General features: G+C 38.3%; 1 protein-coding gene across 3 annotated transcripts in view; it reads left to right on the top strand.

Moving 5' to 3' along the window:
• Positions 1 to 13,706, top strand: part of SHOC2 (SHOC2 leucine rich repeat scaffold protein) — a 69,522-nt gene extending 55,816 nt beyond the window's left edge. For all 3 annotated transcript variants that reach the window (XM_063338006.1, XM_063338005.1, XM_063338004.1), the window contains 6 exons: positions 913 to 1,043; positions 4,617 to 4,805; positions 6,102 to 6,224; positions 8,351 to 8,488; positions 8,983 to 9,100; positions 11,101 to 13,706. In XM_063338006.1, the coding sequence (XP_063194076.1) occupies positions 913 to 1,043; positions 4,617 to 4,805; positions 6,102 to 6,224; positions 8,351 to 8,488; positions 8,983 to 9,100; positions 11,101 to 11,309 (908 nt within the window). In that variant the 3' untranslated portion in view covers positions 11,310 to 13,706. The remainder of the gene's footprint in view (positions 1 to 912; positions 1,044 to 4,616; positions 4,806 to 6,101; positions 6,225 to 8,350; positions 8,489 to 8,982; positions 9,101 to 11,100) is intronic.
• Positions 13,707 to 20,159: the final 6,453 nt, after the last annotated feature.

The following is a 20,159-nucleotide window of genomic DNA, read 5'->3' as shown; positions in this document are numbered from 1 at the left end:
GTGAATGTTTTTTAAGACCGATAGACTAATTGTGTGATTCTGTTCAAAAGCTTCCATGTTTTCTAATCTTATGGGTAAGCCAGAAGACTAAGTACTGTTCATCATATTACTTGCCAGTTGACTTTTCAGTGAAGCTCAAGGTCTTACTTCAGGAGGGTCTTAAATGCCACAGTACTGACATCCTTAAGCAGTTGATTTTGGTCTGAAGTACTTGTTAGAGGTTGGAGCTAAAAGGAACTTCAGATGGGAAATTTTCAAGTTTCTCAAGAATTTTTTTCGTGACAGAAATGTATAGAAACTGGGACTGTCGACTTGGTGGCAATATTCAGTAAGATTTTTACATGCATTGTTGTCCAGATTTTTGTGGACTTCCTCCAGACTTTTTCTTTAGTATCATTCAGAAGACTTGGAAGATTGTTTTTTCCTATCACTTCTTAAAGACTTTGTTGCTTTTAGAGGATGGTAAAGGGGTTTTTTCCCCTGCAGAGAAAATTGTTTTGGCAGGACCAGAGCTGTGTGATGTATGCCCAACTTCTGGTAATGTGAGGCATGGCATTGAATGATGCTATCTGTAATTTTAAAAAGTTATTTTGGGGACATCTGGAAAATGATAGAGTTGTTTGTTGGTACAAAGATCAGGATAGAAAGATATCTACAACAGGACAAAGGCCTTGCTTGCTTACTCTACCATGTGCAACTTAAGAATGTCATACGCGCAATGTACTTCTACTGCATGGTCAACTTCGGTGTTGGAAAGCACTGTAATCTGTGAATCTCCTATTTTGGGAGGATAGTGCTATTTCACCATATGAAAAGTTTGAACTGTGGACTGTGAGGCAGCAGAAGAATCAGGCTTGTTCTGTGCCTTTGTGTTGATCTAATGATGTATTAATAACTGTTTCCTACCTGTAGGAAATCTGTCCAGTCTAAGTCGTCTTGGCCTGAGGTACAATAGGCTGTCAGCAATTCCGAAGTCTTTAGCAAAATGCAGTGAACTTGATGAACTGAACCTGGAGAACAACAACATTTCTACTTTACCAGAGGTGAGAATTGGAGGGAGTGGATTATGGGAGGGAGTGTTGTTGTAAGGCGTCGGTGTTCTGTAGGAGAGGATTGGAACATGTGAAATTATTTCATCTTGCATCGCAACTCAGAGGAATACCCTTTGTTTTAATCTATATGTGTCTAATGTGAAATATTGCAATTCTGTACACATTAGGTGTGTCTAACAGTACAGAAGAACTGATGTCATAAACTTCCGTGAAAAGTGGTAGCAATACATGTGATTGTGTTTGCTCTCCTGTTTCTTCAGAAAACCTTAAATAAGGAGTCCAGGTTCCCACCATTCAAGCTAGATAAGAGCTTCTCAGTGTTTCTGGTTCATGGAGGTAGGAAAGAAGTAGAAAAATGAAAAACGGGATATCTCTTTCTGCATCTAATTGAGGCAAAAATGACCTTTAAGAGAGTGGGTAAACCTTGTCACAGCTACATTTTCTCATTTTAATGTGGAGAAGTGTGCTGTTGGCACCAATGCGATATCATCTGGCAACTCATTGACACACCTTCCATCAGTTATGAAAAATAAAAATTTACATCAGTTTTCAGTTTCCAGTAACTCTGCAAGGATCACGGGAGAAAGGGGAAGAGAATCCATTTTCTTGCTTTTCTTTTCATAGCTGCTACACTTGATTGTCTTACCTTGGTTTCTCTTGCTTCAAGCTTAGTGTGGGACCAAGGAAAATATCCATAGTTAGATGTTCTGGAGCCACCTTGTCCCCTGAACAAAGTGCTTTAACTCTGGGGTGGAAAGGCAGAAAGTCCTACTCCCCAGTGCATCTGTACGTTTTTCTATGCTCCTTCCCTGGAGTTCTCTGACAGGTGCCCCTGTGGACTCCAGTGTCACAGTCCCGGATAGCTGCCGCAGTTGGTTACAGCCCATTTTTTAAATAACAGCTTTGATGTCTGCAGACTTTGAAGCTATTTAAGCTGTTGGTTACACCTTTTGTCCTGATTTTCCTTTTCTTAGTTTCTTGAGACTGGTTTATCAGGGCAGCGGAGCGTGAGATGCTCAGCTGCATACTTTTGGTGCTAGTAAACATTGAGAGAAAATGTTTGACTTTTAAGCATTACTGTCTGGGCATAATTGCTCTGATGACAGAAAAATATCTGACGTGATTGATTCTTATTTTGGATATTTCTTCCATTGCTTTAGACCTGTTTGGAGATGAAGGCTTCAGGACACAACATAGAGCGTATACTCTGTTCTTTTTTGGTCCAAGCTGCTTTTCTTAGGTGTTGTGGGGTTTTTTTTGTTTGTTTGTTTTAAAAAAGGTATAAATTATCAGTGTCAAATAACTCAAAATGTATCTGAAGACTTATATAGGAAACTATACACGGAAGAAAAAAAACCCAAATGGATTTGGATTTAGGCAAAGTATTCATAATAACAAAGTGCAGTAAGTAACTACTTTCCTTCAGATGAATTTCCGAACTCAGCAATGATAAACTGAAAACAGAGAAGTTAATAAATGTTTGAGTAAAACCATCATTTAAGAAAACGCTACTGACTAAAAGCCACCAGGCTGCTTTTAAGATGAGACCTAAGCTAGCCCACCTCACCCAGACATGTTATAAAAGCAACTACAGTATAATTACAAAAAGCTAATGTGAGGGATGTTTACTTGCTTTAAAATATGCTTTAAGAAACTCTTTGTGACTGTGCTGCCTTCTTCATGTATGTTTGCCAACAATATGTTAACACTTAAGCCGCTACCTTGCAGAAGTGTATAGTTTATACTGTAATCTGCTTAAAGTAAAACATTCTGTGCTATAATACAAAGAGCTGTATTTGTGGAATAAACTTCTGAATTTCAAAACATAGTTGAAGCTGCTGACACAATGCCTAATAAATATTTTATCTTAAAAGGATGGGCTGGGAGAAGGCGGCATTGCCACAGTTCTCACAGATAGAAGAGCATTGTTCTCTTTGTACTGCCAAAGCTCTCTTGCTTCCCTTCAAATGTATTTAATTACTCTAGGCTATTAAGAGTGTATTAGCTAACATATTTTTAATATTTTTTGTATGGAAGCAGACTTCAAAAATGGCTTTTTGAAATGCCAAGATCCATTTGAAGCAATAAAGCGTGTTTGTAACAGAGCTCAGGGACTGCCTAACCCTAGGACAAAGAATACCGGTTAATTAAAGTATAGCTAGAAGCAGTATTTCCTAATCAAAGATTATACTACTTAATGATTAGGTTAGATTAATACTGATTTGAAGATCCATTATTTTATCTTTAGGGAGGAAATTGCTTCACTGATATTTGCCGAGATGCCCCCAGAACTGTATTTCAGTGCCTAAAGTTTTAGCTGTGACGTGTAGCCAAGTCCCTATTTAATCCTGTTTTATTTACAATAATGTTAATAAACTATTTAGAAAAGTAGACAGAGCTGTCCTGATGAAACAGCACACCCTTGTTCTTAAGGCTTTTACAGTGAATATAGCACTGAAATTGCAATCCAGAAATACTGACATTAGGAATATGGTTGGAATCATTATCTTGTTACTGCTCGTTCCTGATTGCAGATGTTGCATTATTTATGGTATGTAATGCCACGCATAAATCTCCAATTTCTGTAATACTTAAGCAAATAGGGCTGAATTCAAGTTGGCATAGTAATAAGCAAAGGTGACACTTCAGCAGTAATTTAGATCTCATTATTCATCCCCACAGTTCCAGCAACGTGCTTGGCACGTAGCGATCAGATAAACTCTGAGATCTGTGCTGCTGAGATTGTAGAGTCTAATTAGATTGCGAAGTGAAATGAGACTCTGGATTCAATGGGCAACCCTTGCTACCCAGTTTAACTCCAAGCTGCTTGCTTTTTATTTCTTAGGGTGGGGGAATAAAAAGGAGTGGAGTAATAACTAGAAATATTTCGAAAATAGAAAAAAAAAAAAAAGGAACTTCCAAAACTTTGCCGTCCCATTGTTTTTCTCTGTCCTACCTGGTTATCTGAAACCGTTACAGCCTAAAAGGAAACTTCTACCAGATGTGTTCACATTATGGATTGTTATTATATTAACAGAGGTTTGTATTGGAAGTATCAAGCACCAGTTTCAAAAACGGTTCACGCTGTTGATACTTCTTTGGGCTCCACTCTCGACTGTGAGCAGGCATCAGTATTGAGTGAGCTGCAGTTGGGTGGCGTTGGCCAAAGCCGGGACCGCTCTTCAGGATGGACGTGCTGCTGATGCCCCTGCCCTCTTCAGAGCTGCCCAAGATCTAGCAATATGTTATTAAAAAACTTCCTTTGGGAGGAGAAGAGAGTTACAAAACCTCCTAAATTCATGCTTTTAAATGTGATGTGTTTGCTTTTTTTTGTATCTGGCAGTATGTAAGGAGAAAGGGGGAAAAAAGGTAAAGGCTGACGACTGTGAGCAGAGGTTGTTGCTGATGGAAGTTTTGTCAAATTTAACGCTGGTTTACGTGTTGCAACATTTATTTGTGGATGGACTTGGGTGGGAAAACATTTCTAATTAGACCCATGAGGGAAAAGAGATGCATTCAAATAAATCTGTCCTAAGTTCCTGGGTGGTTTTCTTCTCTCTACAGGGTCTTTTATCCAGCCTTGTCAAACTGACTAGTTTAACGCTGGCCAGGAACTGCTTCCAGTCCTATCCTGTGGGTGGCCCGTCCCAGTTCTCCACAATCTACTCTCTCAATATGGAGCACAACCGCATCAATAAAATCCCCTTTGGAATTTTTTCTAGAGCTAAAGTATTAAGTAAGCTGAACATGAAGGTGAGGCACAGAAACATGCTACTGTGTGTAAAATCAATGAGGAGCACTGTTTGCTCCATGAATTCTGGCAAACTTAATGATATAAGGAATGAATTGATCATGCTGAAGTGGATACTGCTGCTGTCACGTATAGAAACAGTTCTGTATTAGTTTAAAAATGTACTATCAAGATGTTATTGATTTGTCTTTATTTTTGTTAGTTAAGTTTTTGTCACATTTTCTCAAGTTTCAACAATGAATATAAGAAAGTTGGTTGCAAAGTTCTTCGAGTATTCACATGGGACACGAACATGTAGAGTAGCTTATTTCTTTCCCCCCCTCTGCTGTTACAGTTTAGATTATAAACAAAATTATGTAAAATATCTTTTTTTGAATGTATTCTTTCAAAACCTAAGTTTGGAGACTTTTGGCAGTAGTTGTAGAGCACAGAAAAAGAACCTTTAATTTTTCTAAAGAGATGATATTTTTCTATCAATGGTTTGTTTCAAGTTCTTATATAAAAAAAAAAAATAACGTTGGAGGAATAGCTAAGCTCAGCTACTGTTTCAGAATGTCTTTTGGCACAAATGCATTCTCAATTTGCATTAAGACTATTTTTTGTCACATACCCGTTTAACTTTGCATGTTTAACGGGACTTTATATGACCTGGTTATTTAGATGTTATTTTTTTAGTGTTTGGTCTAGATCAAATTTTGTAGCAATGTTTTGAGCAGTAAGATGTTCAGATTAATTTCAGATGCTTTTACTCTGAACCATTAAGTTATATTTCTTTTGTGGTGTGTTTGGTGGTTTTGCTTTTTTTCCTTGTGTTGTTTCATTTTTTGGGTTTTTTTTAGGGTGTGGGGTTTTTTGTTTGTGTTTTGGTTTGTTTGTTTGTTTCTGTTTTTTGGAAACTCCATATATTTTTAGGATTCCAGTGTTGCTGATAGCACCTTTGTAAGTTATGGTAAATTTCTGTTCTTTTGTTTCCCACCCTCCATTGTATTCAGCAAAGAAAGGACAACAAAAAGTTTTAACTACTGGGACGTGTGAAATCTTCATAATTATGTACTAATTTTTCCACTTCAGTTCATATTAGTAACATAGAGTCAATTCTGTAACTCTGAGCTGGAACTGCTTATTATGTTTGGAGGAATTTTAAAAGTATTTGGCCAATTATCAACATCTTATTCTTCTGATTTAATTATCGACTGTTTTGTTATGAAGCATTTTGTAAGCAGTTCGTTTAATTTCTTAGATGTCTTGCTGACTTCTTCCAAGCGCAGACCCTAAATGTTTGCTATGTTAAATTGCAGGACAATCAGCTGACCTCTCTCCCCTTGGACTTTGGGACTTGGACTAGTATGGTAGAACTGAACTTAGCGACTAATCAGCTCACAAAAATCCCTGAGGATGTATCTGGGCTTGTTTCTCTTGAGGTGAGAAGAGTATAAATGAACAGCTAAGTGAATCCTTGCAAATAGGTGTTCTCTACTTCAGGTTTGAGTGATACTACTTTTGTGTCAAATAAAGACAAATAAATATGTGAATGTGTGCTGTTTAAATAGATGTATTGCATCTGTTTGTGGTTATTGACAACAACTTTTTGAATGTTGTCCTTTAGGCTCTAGATGAGTGTCTGTGCACAAAGGATTAAGTACATACATATTTTTAACTACGTAGGAAGAAAATTTTTCTCAACAGAAAGTTACTGTTGTAAATGAAATGGCACTGAACTTGGTTCGATTCCTGGAGAGACACCAGCATGGAGACATCAGGGATCAGAAAAACGTAATGACATGGTCTACAGCCAGAGGTAGCTTGAATGTAGCACTGTGAACCTTGTAGGCAGCCAGGTGGGAATTCTCAGCCTTTGAGGGGGAAGAACTTGTAGGTTGAAACCAGGAGCTAAACCTCTTGTGTCCCCTAGTCCTGTTTCCTAAAGTACCGTCAGCAGAAACAAACTTAATTGCCTTGGAGGGACATAAAGGTAGAGGTGCTTGTTCGAGCAATTGAGGGGACTTCGTAGCTTCTGTGAGTTGCTGGGAAAAATCTGTTGAAGTACAATAGCAAATGGCATATTGGAATTGGAAATTTCCAGTGTGACTGCTGCTCTGAATAATTAATAATTCCTGTAGTTTGGGTCAAAAATGATACAACAGAGTAATAACTATTTAGTAGCCCAGTTCTCTTTTAAGTTAAGGCTGTGATTGGGAAGTTAGTAACCGCTAACAACTGGATTTGCCAGTGGTCTGCCAGCTGCCGGAGCCAGAGCGCTGCACGGTCCGCAGACCTGTTAGTGCTATTTTTTCTCTGTAATTAAAGAGTCAAACACAAAGAACTATTTGGGCAGTGTTTACACAAAAGTGAAGGTTCCCACAGCAGTGCTAAGTCAGCTGCATTGCGTGTAGGTAATATTTTCTGTTCCTGCCTTTGTTTCTTGATACGCAATTAAAATGTTACTATTCTTATCATTCTGTGTCTATCATAGTGCATAAAGGGAGGCCACCGAAATACTGCTTGTGCTAATGCTAAGATTTTTGGCTTTTATTCATTTGGATTTTCACTTTGATTTTTAGCCTTGTTTTCTGTTCTGTTGCTGCCTTTGGTGTTTTCACGTTACATGAAGGTAGTGAGAGTTGAGAGTGGTTGAAGTCAGGCATTTGCAACCTTGGTTGGCTTAGCCCAGAGCTCTGTGTGGCTAGTAGGAGGGTCCACATCGTGTGCTCTTTCGCATCCTTGTGTTTCAATATGCCTTATTAAATAAACAGATAATAGCATTGTTTAATGGGTAATTAATTACCTGACTGCTCGCTGTGTTGTTATGAGGCTTGATTACTTCTAAGGACTGTTAGACTTCTCCGGAGGAAAAATGGTATGCTAGTGTAACCCCTCTTAACTTGCTTGTGGTATAACAAATAACTCTGCTGAATGACATTGCAAATAAGGATACTTTTCTTGAACCTGGGATATTTATAATTCAACTTAGAAAGGAGGAGAAAAACAAGAGGGTAACACGACAGTGTGTGATAAAGAGACCCTTTTGAAAAGCCAGTGGGTATCTGTGCAGTGTTCTGCTTCGGTGCTCTGATCTGTATGTTTGCTTGCTGCTGCTCCTAACCAAAGGGACATCGGGAGATGAGGAAGTATTAAGCTTTTTTTAAGGAGGACTTGGCAAGCACAGCAAATAATGTAAACCTAGTTATGAGATAGCTATAAGGAAGGATAACAAAATCATAGGGAAGTCCAGGAGGAAATTTTTTTCCTTGGGTCGTTTGAAGAAATAAGGTGTTCTTTGTTTTTGCTCTGCATTTATTAGCATGCAAAATATTATTTGAAAGAATTCTGCCATAAATCTGTGTATTTGTTATCATTAAAGACTTTAAAAAAATTGTGTTAATCACTGATTTTATTTTTTTTTTATTCCTTGCAGTTTGCTTCCATAATTTGATTGTAGGCTAATCTTGGACCTCATTACTTGAAAATATAACAAGATCCTGTGTTAATCGTTATTTACTGATTGCGTTGCTGAAATTCTGTGTGTTTGGGTTTTTTTGTTTTTGAGGTTCTTATCTTGTCAAACAATCTACTAAAGAAACTTCCCCATGGAATTGGAAATCTACGGAAACTCCGAGAGCTAGATCTAGAGGAAAACAAACTGGAATCCTTGCCAAATGAAATAGCTTACCTCAAGGATCTGCAGGTGAAACAATAATGGACTGAGATAAACATCTTACATCCTTTATTTACGCCATGCTGATTTAATTACAGCTAGTTTAATGAGGGGAACTATTTGTGACTGGACATAGAACCAAAAGTTAAGAATCTTGTGCAACTGCATCCACAATCTGTCCTCACTAATTCTTCCCCAGATTTATCAGTTAATACTGAACAAACAAATTTTGAAGAGTTTAACTGTTGTACCATGAGTACAATACTGCCACAGGAATAGCCTCTGGTTTCAGTTATGTTAATGAAATCTTTTATATTTAGGCACATATTTTACTATGCAGTATTTTATTTTTATGTTTAGTGGAGCCTAATAGAGGTCTGAAATGTTGTTGAAGGATAGAATTTTTTTTGTTCAAATGCTGGAGGGTAGAACCCATCAGTTTATCAGCTATTTATCTTGTTACTTGCTGTCATTCAAAGCAGAAGTCATTAAGGTAATTTTTAAAAATCTGTTTTTTCCCTTAGAAATTGGTTCTGACTAATAATCAGTTGACTACCCTTCCCAGAGGTATCGGTCACCTTACCAATCTGACGCACCTTGGGCTCGGAGAGAATCTTCTCACACACCTTCCTGAGGAAATTGGTAAGATCCCTTTTTTCTGGTTTTATGCAGTGTGCCTGAGCCAAAGCAGTTACTGACACCGAAGATAGGCATCTACTGCGCTCTTCAGTAGAGGCCCCAAAATTCATGCGAAACTTCTAGATCTACACAACCCGATGTGAAGCATGGGCCACAGGAACAGCACTATAGAGTATGATCTTTATCTTGCTGATCTATAGCAAAACAAATGGTCTAGCTTTTTTTAGTGCTTCTGCAGAAAGGTGCCGAACGCACACAGACCTGGAATAGTGTGATTCCTTTTTCTCTCCAATTTGTCCCACAAGTTGTGTGTTACCGATCACTCAACTTCATAAACCTATTCTTGGAGAGAGGTCTGTGTCAGAAAGGAAATGCGCTGCTCCTGCTGTAATTCCATAGTGTAGACAAAAACCTTGTGTAAGGTGTAGACAAAAACCTTGTGTAAGGTGTAGACAAAAACCTTGTGTAAGGTGTAGACAAAAACCTTGTGTAAGGAAGGTGTAGACAGCTAAAGCAAATGTTTCTGCTGCTAGTCCCTCTGCACACACTCCTGTTTGTAGACCACTGTATTATTTTTCACCTTTATGAGATAAGGAAGTGAAGAGGAGGAAATTTACAGAAAGGAAGGGAGGAATAGGGTGGTTCTTGTCTACTTGAGACATCCAGAGTAAATGAGATTCAGAGCGTCTGAAACTGAGAGCCCCCCTTTCTTTTACAGTCGGTCACAAGTTACCTCCAGAGCATGATTCTGAGCGCTTAAGTTAAAATCTTAAAGCTGGAAGTCATTATGGAGGAAAAAATGATGGGAGAAGCTACACAAAGCAAAATATGGTCAGAAACAGTGACATGCAGATGGAGAAGGCTGGGACACAGTCTGTCTCTCCCAGCATCTTTAGTGAAGAGCTGTTCCAGCTTCTGCTCGTCTTGTATGTCTCAGTATGAGAAGGGCCTAAAACAATGTAAATCTGGAGCTTTGTAATTTAGTTCATGAGATAGTGGAGAGAATTTGGATACTGTGGAAACGAGCTGTGGAATTAAAGTGTGTAAGTAAACTTGAAATACTGTTATAGGAGTACAATTTGGTTATTAAAGCTAGTTGTCTTAACAGATTAGAGAATAGTTAACTATTTTCACATGCGACTGCTTCATCTAAAGTTATCAGCTATTTCCCGTTATTTCTTAGCCTTTTCTTTTTGTTGATTTTCCATGTCTAAAGCCCTGGCTACTGCTTTCTCTTGTGAAAGACAAAATAGTTTTTTAGGTTATAGGAGATGGTATATAAGACTGAAAAATGACGAATGTTTTGAGGAGGACTTGTACGTTTGGAATGTATTTCAAAGATATGGATTAATTTTTATATTTGATTGCTGTGGAGGAATGCAAGCCTTAAGAAAGAAGAAATGAGTCCATTTTCCATCTTCTGGTTAATCTATATTACAGTATCTGTAGTAGAGGCAGATTGTAAAATTTGAATTCAGGAGGAATTTTTCACACGGGTTAGTTCCATTTAATAAATTCACGGCTGTGCAGAGATCTCTCCTGCTTTCTTCCTGTGGTGGATTACAGTTACAGCTTTGGGTCTTTAATGTATGGGTTCTAATTAAATGAAAGGCATGGCATAGATATTTTTATAGAGATAATATATACTGTATGGTATAAACATTTTCTAGGCCCTTCTAACTAGATAGCTATTCAAAGTTGCCTGCAGTTGCAAAGCACTCAGCTGAATGGTTATGGTGAAGTCTCTCTCAGTTCTCTTATTCTGTGTATTCTCAACTCAGTTGTTATCCATCACTACATCTCCTTTAGATATTTTTACAGGGAAACTAAAGCAAATTGGTTCTTGCTTAGGTTCCAGTACTGGAGAATGGGAGATAGATGAGTCACCGACTCTAGATTCTACACTGTAAAGAATCTTCAAGTGGACTTAGAGCTTCTGTCTAAAAGTTATAAACGGCATGAATCAAAAAAAATACTACTTTGTATTATTTTATTTTAACCAGGTACACTGGAGAATCTGGAAGAACTGTATTTGAATGACAACCCCAATCTGCACAGCCTTCCCTTTGAGCTGGCTCTTTGCAGCAAACTGTCAATAATGAGTATTGAGAACTGCCCGCTCAGCCACCTTCCACCTCAGATTGTTGCAGGAGGACCCTCCTTCATCATTCAGTTCCTAAAAATGCAGGGACCATACCGTGCCATGGTCTGATGCTAATCGGATTGTCCAATACACTGTACAAAATACAAACTGCATTAATGTTGTAATTGTCTGTATATGTATATATAATATAATATGTGGTTTATATTATATTATATATATATATAAATATATAAATAATATAAAAAGGCAAATTTAAGACTGCATTATGTGTTTCTGCTAATAGAGGAATCATAGCCATTTAGATTTTTTTTTTATTCTGTAAAAATGCTTGTCTAAGTTTTCTTTGCTGAATTTGATGGAAGTTGTCTGAATAATCTGGAAATGCCAGTTCATTTGAAGCAATTGCCAATGAACTCAAAGTTTAAATTTAAGGGACAAAAGTAGTTTTGCTTAGATTTACTTTCAGTTAAGAGAAATGTATAACCTTTATATAATGAACTTTTCTGTTTTCCTCCCTCTTTTTTTTTTTTTTGTGTCAAAACCTGAAAGGGTCATGTGTCCTGAGGTTGGGATTTTCTTTTAACTTATTTTGAGATTTGAAGCAAATGGTGTTTTTATATTGTTTACAGTCAGAGTAAATCACTGGATTTTGTTTTATTCTGATTTGCTCTGTTTTAATCAATCATATCTAGAATTTATATGCCTCTGCTGATGAATTTTTATCAACCGGTTTGTATACTAAAAGCATATACTCATCAGAAAAACTGGCAGGTGAAAAGGATGCAGTCAAAACAAAAGAAAAAGAAAAGAAAAAAAAAAAGCTTGAATTCCTTTAAGTCTTGCTTCCCTGAGTTATCAGTTGCAGGCATAACATATCTGAACTGAGCCTTTTGCGGTTGGTCTTTTCTAGCACAAGTAAACCTTTTCAGATTGGTAAAAACGTCGAGTAAACTCAGTGAAGAGCGGTTTTCATTTTGTGAAGTAACAATTCCATGAGGTCTAACAGTACAGTTAAGTGGCAAGGAAATAATATATATGTACATTTTTCTTACGATGTTGAGTCATAAACTACAACAGGCAATTTTAAGGATTCCTTATAGTCCTTGTACAATAAATGAATGTGTCTTACTTTTAAACACTGCAATATATGTAAGTTTTAAGGTTGGTCAACAATGTACTATGGTTTTATATCTTGACTTGCCTTGTACCTCCTTCCATTATGGAACTTCTGTGTCCAAGCACAATATCTTCACACTGTGCTGTTTTGCTGCTGAACTAAATGCACTTTTCCCCACAGCTGGGGCACTTGCTTCAAAATATTCAGTTCAGTATCTTGATTATTCTTTTTTAACTTCATCCTATCTGTTTCAGTATTAAACCGATCTATTAAAAAAGAGGCACCTTTTTCATTTGTGCATAGATGTTGGTAGCTCAAGAGAAACACTGTAAATAGTGGACATTCAGTTTTGTCATGACTTCCTTGGTTGTTTAAAAGGCAGAAGATGCTTCAGGGAGACGTGCGCTCTTGCTGCATTTGTAGGGCCAGCTGTCCTTTTGCAGGAGGGTAGGAACTCGAGGCGGTTGCATCCCACGGTTACTCAAGAACTGTCCAGTTTATGCTCATCGGAATTGCTGCTGGGGTAGTGTGACTTACAGGACTGTACCTTTTAAACGAAATCAAATCAGCCAATGCCATGGGAAATCTATTTCACACGCAGAAGTTCGGGAAATCTTATTTCTGGCTTTCAGGCATGCTTTCTTAGACGTATTGCCTTGATCTATTTGCATTCTGTTTTGTCGTACGTCTCTTCATTAACAAGGAGTAAGTTTAAATGGAAGGCAGGTGGAGATATAAAACCTTAGAGGGCTTAAACGTGCTGTAAAACTATTGTAGATGTCACTGGATTTTACTAAGTAATGTTCTTTTCTTTCTCACACGCTCTGTCTCTCTGTCGTCCCCCTCCCTGTTTTGGGTTTGTTTTTTTTTCTTTTTACATCTACTGTAGCTTTTCAGTTTAGACTTTAGTTTATAAAAGGCTAGTTCCTTACAGTTCTGCCTGAAGTTAATCTTTCTCAGCATTAAGGTGTTAAAATATGAAGATGCTGAAATGCTTAGTATCAAGACTGTAACCTAACTTCTGAATATACTGCTAAAGCCGTATTTGTGCCCTCAGGTCACTAGGGGAAACTGGTTTGATTAATATGGTTCCTTAAACCAAAAGTGGCGACCCCTTGTGTTTTCAGGCATCTTGGTCTCATTCCCTGTCTGCTCCTCAATCCCATTTTTGTAAGAGTTGATGGGATTGAATTTGTTTAGTTTGTAAATATGTTGATTATTCACCTTGTTAAGGTACATGGTTAATGACTGTATGATTGGAGCTGACCCTCTCTCACGTAAATTCTTGTGGAGAAGTTGGCTACCAAAATAGTGCTCGTTACACTCACTTAAAAACAAACTATTCTTTTCATTACACTTATAGGAATAAATAAAGCTATGTTTTAATTCATTACTATATTAAAACCAGGATATTTTTTCAAACTATCTTTGTACTAGTATGGTTGTTGCAATGCCAGATAATCCTGAGCCCTGTTTTAGGAGTTTAATTTTATACATTCTGAGGTGCACGCTTATTGTTTCAGTGTCCCAAGAGAGATTTGAATAAAGGCAGTGTGAGAGAAGTTCTGGTACAGAAAAAATCAACTCAGAAGAATTTGAAAAGTTCTTTAAAATTATTCAAAAGTTTTAAGTATTAAATGTGTGGCATGAATTGGGAATAGATGCATATAAATCCGTAGTACATACATAGATTTATATCCCTATCTGTGCACAGATCCGTACAAATCCAGCTGTTTTGATCATTCAAAATAGTCTTACATCCTGCCATAATATTTTTGCATTTCCCAGGATGCTGGATTATTAACTGGTGCAGTTTTAAAATTGTATTTATTTAATGCCTGATGATATTGTTGGACACATGTGCTGGCTTACACATGTTTATGAATTTTGTTTGGCCTAATCAATTAGAGTATGAATGGAAAGAACTTCATCCTGACAAGTGCATGTATACATACATATATATGTATATGTGTATCTATATATATATATATGAAAGCATAGACAAGGTGGCAAAATTCATTATGCCATCTTTGAAAACAAGAGGGAGAAACAGGTGATTCCCATATACTTGTATTAAATCTTTATCCCCCTTGCCATACTTGGGGAAATAATAATATTGAAAATTGTGACAATCTTTACTTTGGGTGAAAAACATGACCTTGATTGCCTGCCCATAGACAAAATATCAATTTTGTATGTGTCTGTGCCTATGTACATAAGAATGCGTACGTATACGCATGCCCCATAAAGACGCTATCCTGAATCATGCCTTGATTTAACAAGCTAAATTACTGTACTAGAGACTACATAGTATTATGGAAGTCTGGTAAGGTGTAAAGCAGATTAGGGATTTGTTAAATAATGAAAAGAAGGACTGATTGCCATTGTGACTCATGTTGGTCACATGTTGCATTTAAATTTACTAAATAGCGAGTTGTTTGGTAATTCCTTGCAAAAAATGTTTTCTTTTAGTATAAACCCATTAAAGTTCTGTCTCTGGCTGTCTCCTATAGGTTCATCACCAAAATTGTCTAGTATAAACGCAGCGGAAATGCTGCACGTAAAGGTGGGTCGCGCAGTTGTGTAAAAATTGGCACTTTTCCGCTTACCAGATGCTGTTGGAAACTTTGAAATTCATACACCCTTTTTAACAAGAGACGTGGGTTGTAGAATATTTGCTTCAGTGCCTCTCTTGGATTTAAGGTTTTTCTCTGCAGTTTTGTCCATCTTTTGCTAATGTGTGAGAACGTGCATGTTCAGACTTTTTGAAGGTCGTGTTTGCTCATGTACATGATTTAGTAAATCAGTACTCAAACTGTCTAGCTGGTTAGCGCTTAAACCCATTGTGTCACCTGGAATTCAAGTATCATCTTTAATCCTGGGAGTTTGAAAAATACCTTGAAATACCTTTTGTTTAACAATCAGAAAACTTTGAGAGGTTATTTTTTCTTTCTTTTTGTTTTTCCTCCTTTTTTTTTTTTCTTTAAACCCCCAAATAAATTAAATTTCTGAATCAGTACAAACCCATATCAGGGAAATCTTCATATCTGGATGCAACTAACAGTTTTCATGTAGTCAGTATCACACCTCGGTTGTATCAAATGGGCATGCCAGAATAGCTTCTAATTAGAAATGTGCAGTTGGCAGTAATTTGCACAACACAAACTTCAAGGCACAGTAAGGACAATTCCAAACAAACGATAGCATCTACAAATGGTTTTTGTTTTTGCGTTAGCAAAGATCAGAAAATTATGTTTATTATTCTGATGTTTAGGTCTTAACCAGGACTGCACAGAACTTTTGCTGTGGAAAAATACCGGACCACACTAATTTTGTGGTTAAAAGCTAAACAAGAGTGTAAACAGTCTACAAAAATGTACTTTTAATCTGAATTATTGTAATGTTGATTGTTATGTCTATATAAAAGATTGCCTTGCTTTTTTATAAGAGTCATTCTGTATCAATGCATTCATTATAAATAGTATATTTGTAAATAAGCTGCCACTGAGTCTTTTGAAACTTCTCTAATATTTCTAGTTTAACGTTAACTTGGATGTAAGTCGTACTTTTGCAGTGCCCCAAACTACGAAGAGCCGCTTTCTCATTATATACTCATCACTCTTCAAAAGACCTCAAGTAAAATAGAGATTTTCATGTAGAGCAATTACAGGAAACTTCAAAATTAACTGCTGTCATGTAGATCGGTCACATTTTATAAAGCGAATGTTGGTAAAACCTTTTACTTTCACTTTGTTATAGTACAGTAGTGCATATAGAAAAAAAAAAACAAAACAAAACCATAAAACACCTTTCTCTATGAAAGGGAAAGTCAATCTTGGATTTTAGTGCAAAATGCATTTCAACAACAACAAAATCATAGTAAGTGTAGAATTCTGGTGCCTAAAAGACAGGAACTGGCATTTAAACTTCTGGTTTAATAAAAGACAGTATTGCCAAGCTGACATGACACACAGCTCTAAACTGATGTCTTTTAACTCTGTAGAGCTCATTCCTGTAGACACTGTTTCAAGAAGGTCACCCTTACATCATGTCCTACAAACAAAAAAAAAGTATGCTAGTATCCTTAGAAGTCAGAATAGAAAGGCCTCAGCAGTTTGGATGTGATGATGAGGAGGAGGACACTGGCGCACTTGCTATAGCTGATTGCTTTAAAAAACTGGAACAGGTTCTTATAGTGTGCAGCAGCTACTCCTACAATAATCTCAGTACCTCCGTCCTTACGTCAGATCTCTGCTGATTAATATAAGTAGAGGGGCTGATCAAACTGCCTAAAGGTCTGTCTTTGAGTTGAGTCGATCCCTGTTAACTGTAAGTGATGCGGCAATCTGAACGTGAGCTGGGAACTGGCCAGTCTCGTCACAAGAGTGGCTGTCCCATGCCGGGATGTCGGACCATGTACCATCCCTCCCCTGTCCCACAGGGCTGAGTGGCAGATGTGTACGGAACGTAACGGGGACGTGCAGTTCTCTGGCACGCTGCTACAGACCTCACCAGAGTCCGAAGGGCTTGCGGAAAGGAAACAGCATCACTGCATTTAGTAGCCATTGATAGATTAGAAGAAAGTGCTTTCTTTTTTCTTTTTTTTTTTTTTCTTTAATTCTAAATCTGTTTGTATTTCTGGCCTCTGCAACATCCTGTGTCTAATAATTCTACAATGTAATTATGTGCTGGGTGAAAAAGTACTTCCTTTTGTTTCTTTCAAACCACAACACCTTATTTCATTTGGTGACTCCTAGTTCTTATATTCTGAGAAATTTATGAACAGTCTTTTTCCTGTTCATCTGCTTTTTACTACTCTTGAGTTTGGTTTTTTATTTTTTTTTTTTTATAAATGTCAGTGTTTTTTCTCCAAGTCAGAGAGTTGTAGTTTTTTAGCTTCTCTTCAAACAAAATCTCTTCCATTCTGTGGTAATTCTTGCTGCCTTTCTCCATCGTTTCCTAGTCCCAGCTCTGATTCTTTTTCCTAATTCATGGCCCTTAGCAAGCTGTTTTGTTCTTTGTGTGCTTATAGTTTGTGAAATAGAAGTACAGCTCTGTTATGAAAATTAAAGTTGAGTGGGCGATAAAGTTGAGTGCTAAACTCCAGTGGGGAATAATTCCACTAAGCAACGATCATATTGGGTTTAGACTTCAGACGCAGGCCACCCACTGCAATAATGAATTGTTTCCTCTGATTAGCTAGAACTGACTTTCATCATCTCTTGCAACTTGGTATGAAAATCAATATTAAATTTTACATAAGTATGCTGATTTAAATAATACCAGGATTTAAAATACTCTGTTCATGCTCATAAGAGGGCATAGTTTTGGAAGATGTGACTTTTGAATACTTCAGCTGGCCTTTGTAAACTGTCAAAGCACAAAATTTTCTGAAAATATTGGGAAATTTCTAGTGTTTTCATTGGAAGAGGTTCTTTTAGTGGTTTCTTTGGAAGAGAAGTTGAAGACCAACAGTGTGCTGGTTGAGTTTCATTTTCCTCCTTGAAGCCTTTGCAGAAAGCTATGGAAGGAATTCTCTTAGGGTTTTTTTTGGTTGTTGCAGTCTTTTTTTTTTTTTTTTTTTTAAAAAAAAAAAAAAAAAAAGGCAATTTCCCCTGGCCCCAGTAGCATCCTGCTGATAATTGGTGTCAGGCAGACAGTGCTCGGCAGCCACCAGGCCACCAGGACTTGGGGGTGATCTTACTGGTCATGACCACTTTCTGTTCAAATGATTGAAATGAGCAGCCACAGATGAGCCCGGCTTTCAGAAGAAGGGCGCGTTTTGGCTCTCATTGCATGAAAAGTGAAGAAAATGTCTTGTTTCTGGCACCCTACGTCCCAAAGGCTGTATTAAAGGCCTCAAAAATGACAGGCGGTGTCTTGGGTGGCTCTGGTGAGACAAACAGATTACGTTTTTGTGTAATTAATCCAGCCTAAGTGCTCCAGGATACCGAGTCTCCCAACCCTGCTCTCCAGTGACGGGTCTGTCTTTCCACTGGTGGGAAGCTGTGGATTTAGGTACTTAATGTATGTTGAAGCTTTTAGTCTGCAAATACTGCGTAAAATCTGGAGGCTGGGCAGTTTTGTAGATTATAGCCAGTGCTTTGAACTGTATGTGGTGGCAATGGCAGAAAAAAGGCGTTAAAGGGCTGGAGATGGTTAGCTTTGATACAATTAGAAGAGGATGAATGCCTTGAAAGCTAATTTGTTTTGTTTTCACAAGCCAGTAAGTCAGTCAAATAAAATACATCATCTCTTCCTACAAGCCTTGCCTCACTTAGGATTGCAAGAGTGGGAGACAATTTGATTACCAAGATCAAATGATGATGTTTTAGAGGAGGAGCCATCTGGAGTATTTGAGTGAGCAGCTGGCAGCCTGGGCTGCACCGTTAATGACCTGACTCTCTGCCTTGCAACTATTTTTTTCCACTGCAAAACCTTTTAAGAGCCTTTAGAGATCAATCTGCCCCGCCGCCTCCGAGTAAGATGCTATCTGCAAAATTGCACACAAGTGTTCCCTTTTAAAAGCTCTTTCCACAACACCCTCTTTTTCCTTTCTATTGGTAAGGTATTTCTTTAAGACTCATAATGAATCCTTCATTTGCTGTAGTTTGGTAGTTGCTCTGCTTGACTTTGTAGTAGCTGGTTTGCTTTTTGTCCTGCACTATTACAGCTGCGCTGCCTGAAGTGATTCCCAAACTTCACGTGCACGGTTGTAATGGAAATACATTTTGCCGTGAAAATCTTAAAGTGTTGTTTGAAAACAGCCGTAGTAAGAATAACACGCTGAAACCCTTCTCTCTATATGGCCCAAGATTTTTTTGGATGCCCTTCAGCTTTTTTCGGTCCGTGCCAAGTGTGTGAACTGAGTGGGTAGTTACAACTGAGAAGTCTGAAATCACCTCTCCTCGCCAGCATGGCAGAGGGCAAGAAATTCCGCTAGGTGAGGAGCTGCTGGTCAGTGGGGCAGCTCCGATTTCAGGCCTTTTAATCTTCTCGAAGTAAAGTACTTCTTTTTAGGCATTCCAGCTTCCGAAGGAGCCGCATCAGACAGCGCCGTATGGTTTTGGTGTGGGGGACCAGGAGAGATTCCCGGCAGCGGCAGAGCCAGAGGTTTGCCTGGAAGGGGTGAAAGGCACTGGAGGAAATTCCCTAAAAGCAAGTTGAGCACAGTGGTAAGCGGCTGCCCTGCGGCCAGCGTCTCCTGGTTGGTGCCGGAAGGCAGAGCCAAGATTCTTGGGTCTGTGGCTCCACCAGATGGATAGTCCTGGAGCCTGGCCACCGCTTCTTGAGAAGAAGCTTTTGAAATTTGGAGGGGGTTGATGTCGCATTAAAACCGAACCGTATTTGGAAGTAGCAGAATCCTCCATGAGGAGGGGCTTTTCCAGCAGTGCCTGTTTTTTTTTCCTCTGTGAGATCTTGCAGTGTCACGTCTGATCTCATCCTCTCCACTTGCCGTTCTCACCTCCCGTCTCTCCTACTTCAGATTTCCCTCTTTTTGCAAACAGCCTGTTATCTCACCCCGGTGCTTCCCACGCTGTGCTGAGCTGAAGTGAGCGGAGAAGGGCAGGGAGAGCAAAAGATAATGAGGGACCAGTGGCTTCCGATCCATATACCTGTTGGTGCATCCAGTTCCTCTTCTCAACTTGTTCCGTATCAGTTACAAGCCCCTTTTCTCCAGTTCTGTTGCAGAACGGAGACACCAGGAGAAAAAATGGATTTGGGAACTGATAGGTGGGAGAGGGAAATATACAAGATGGGTCTGCTGTACATGGCGCAGCTGCGCGTTGCTCTACAGCTTCTCTGCCGGCTCCTTGGACACTGGATTTATAGAGTCCAGC

This window comes from Chroicocephalus ridibundus, chromosome 6, assembly GCF_963924245.1.
Source record: "Chroicocephalus ridibundus chromosome 6, bChrRid1.1, whole genome shotgun sequence".
Taxonomy (NCBI): Eukaryota; Metazoa; Chordata; class Aves; order Charadriiformes; family Laridae; genus Chroicocephalus; species Chroicocephalus ridibundus.
The sequence above is the reverse complement of the archived record's forward strand: the minus strand, read 5'-3'. Positions and strand labels throughout refer to the sequence as shown.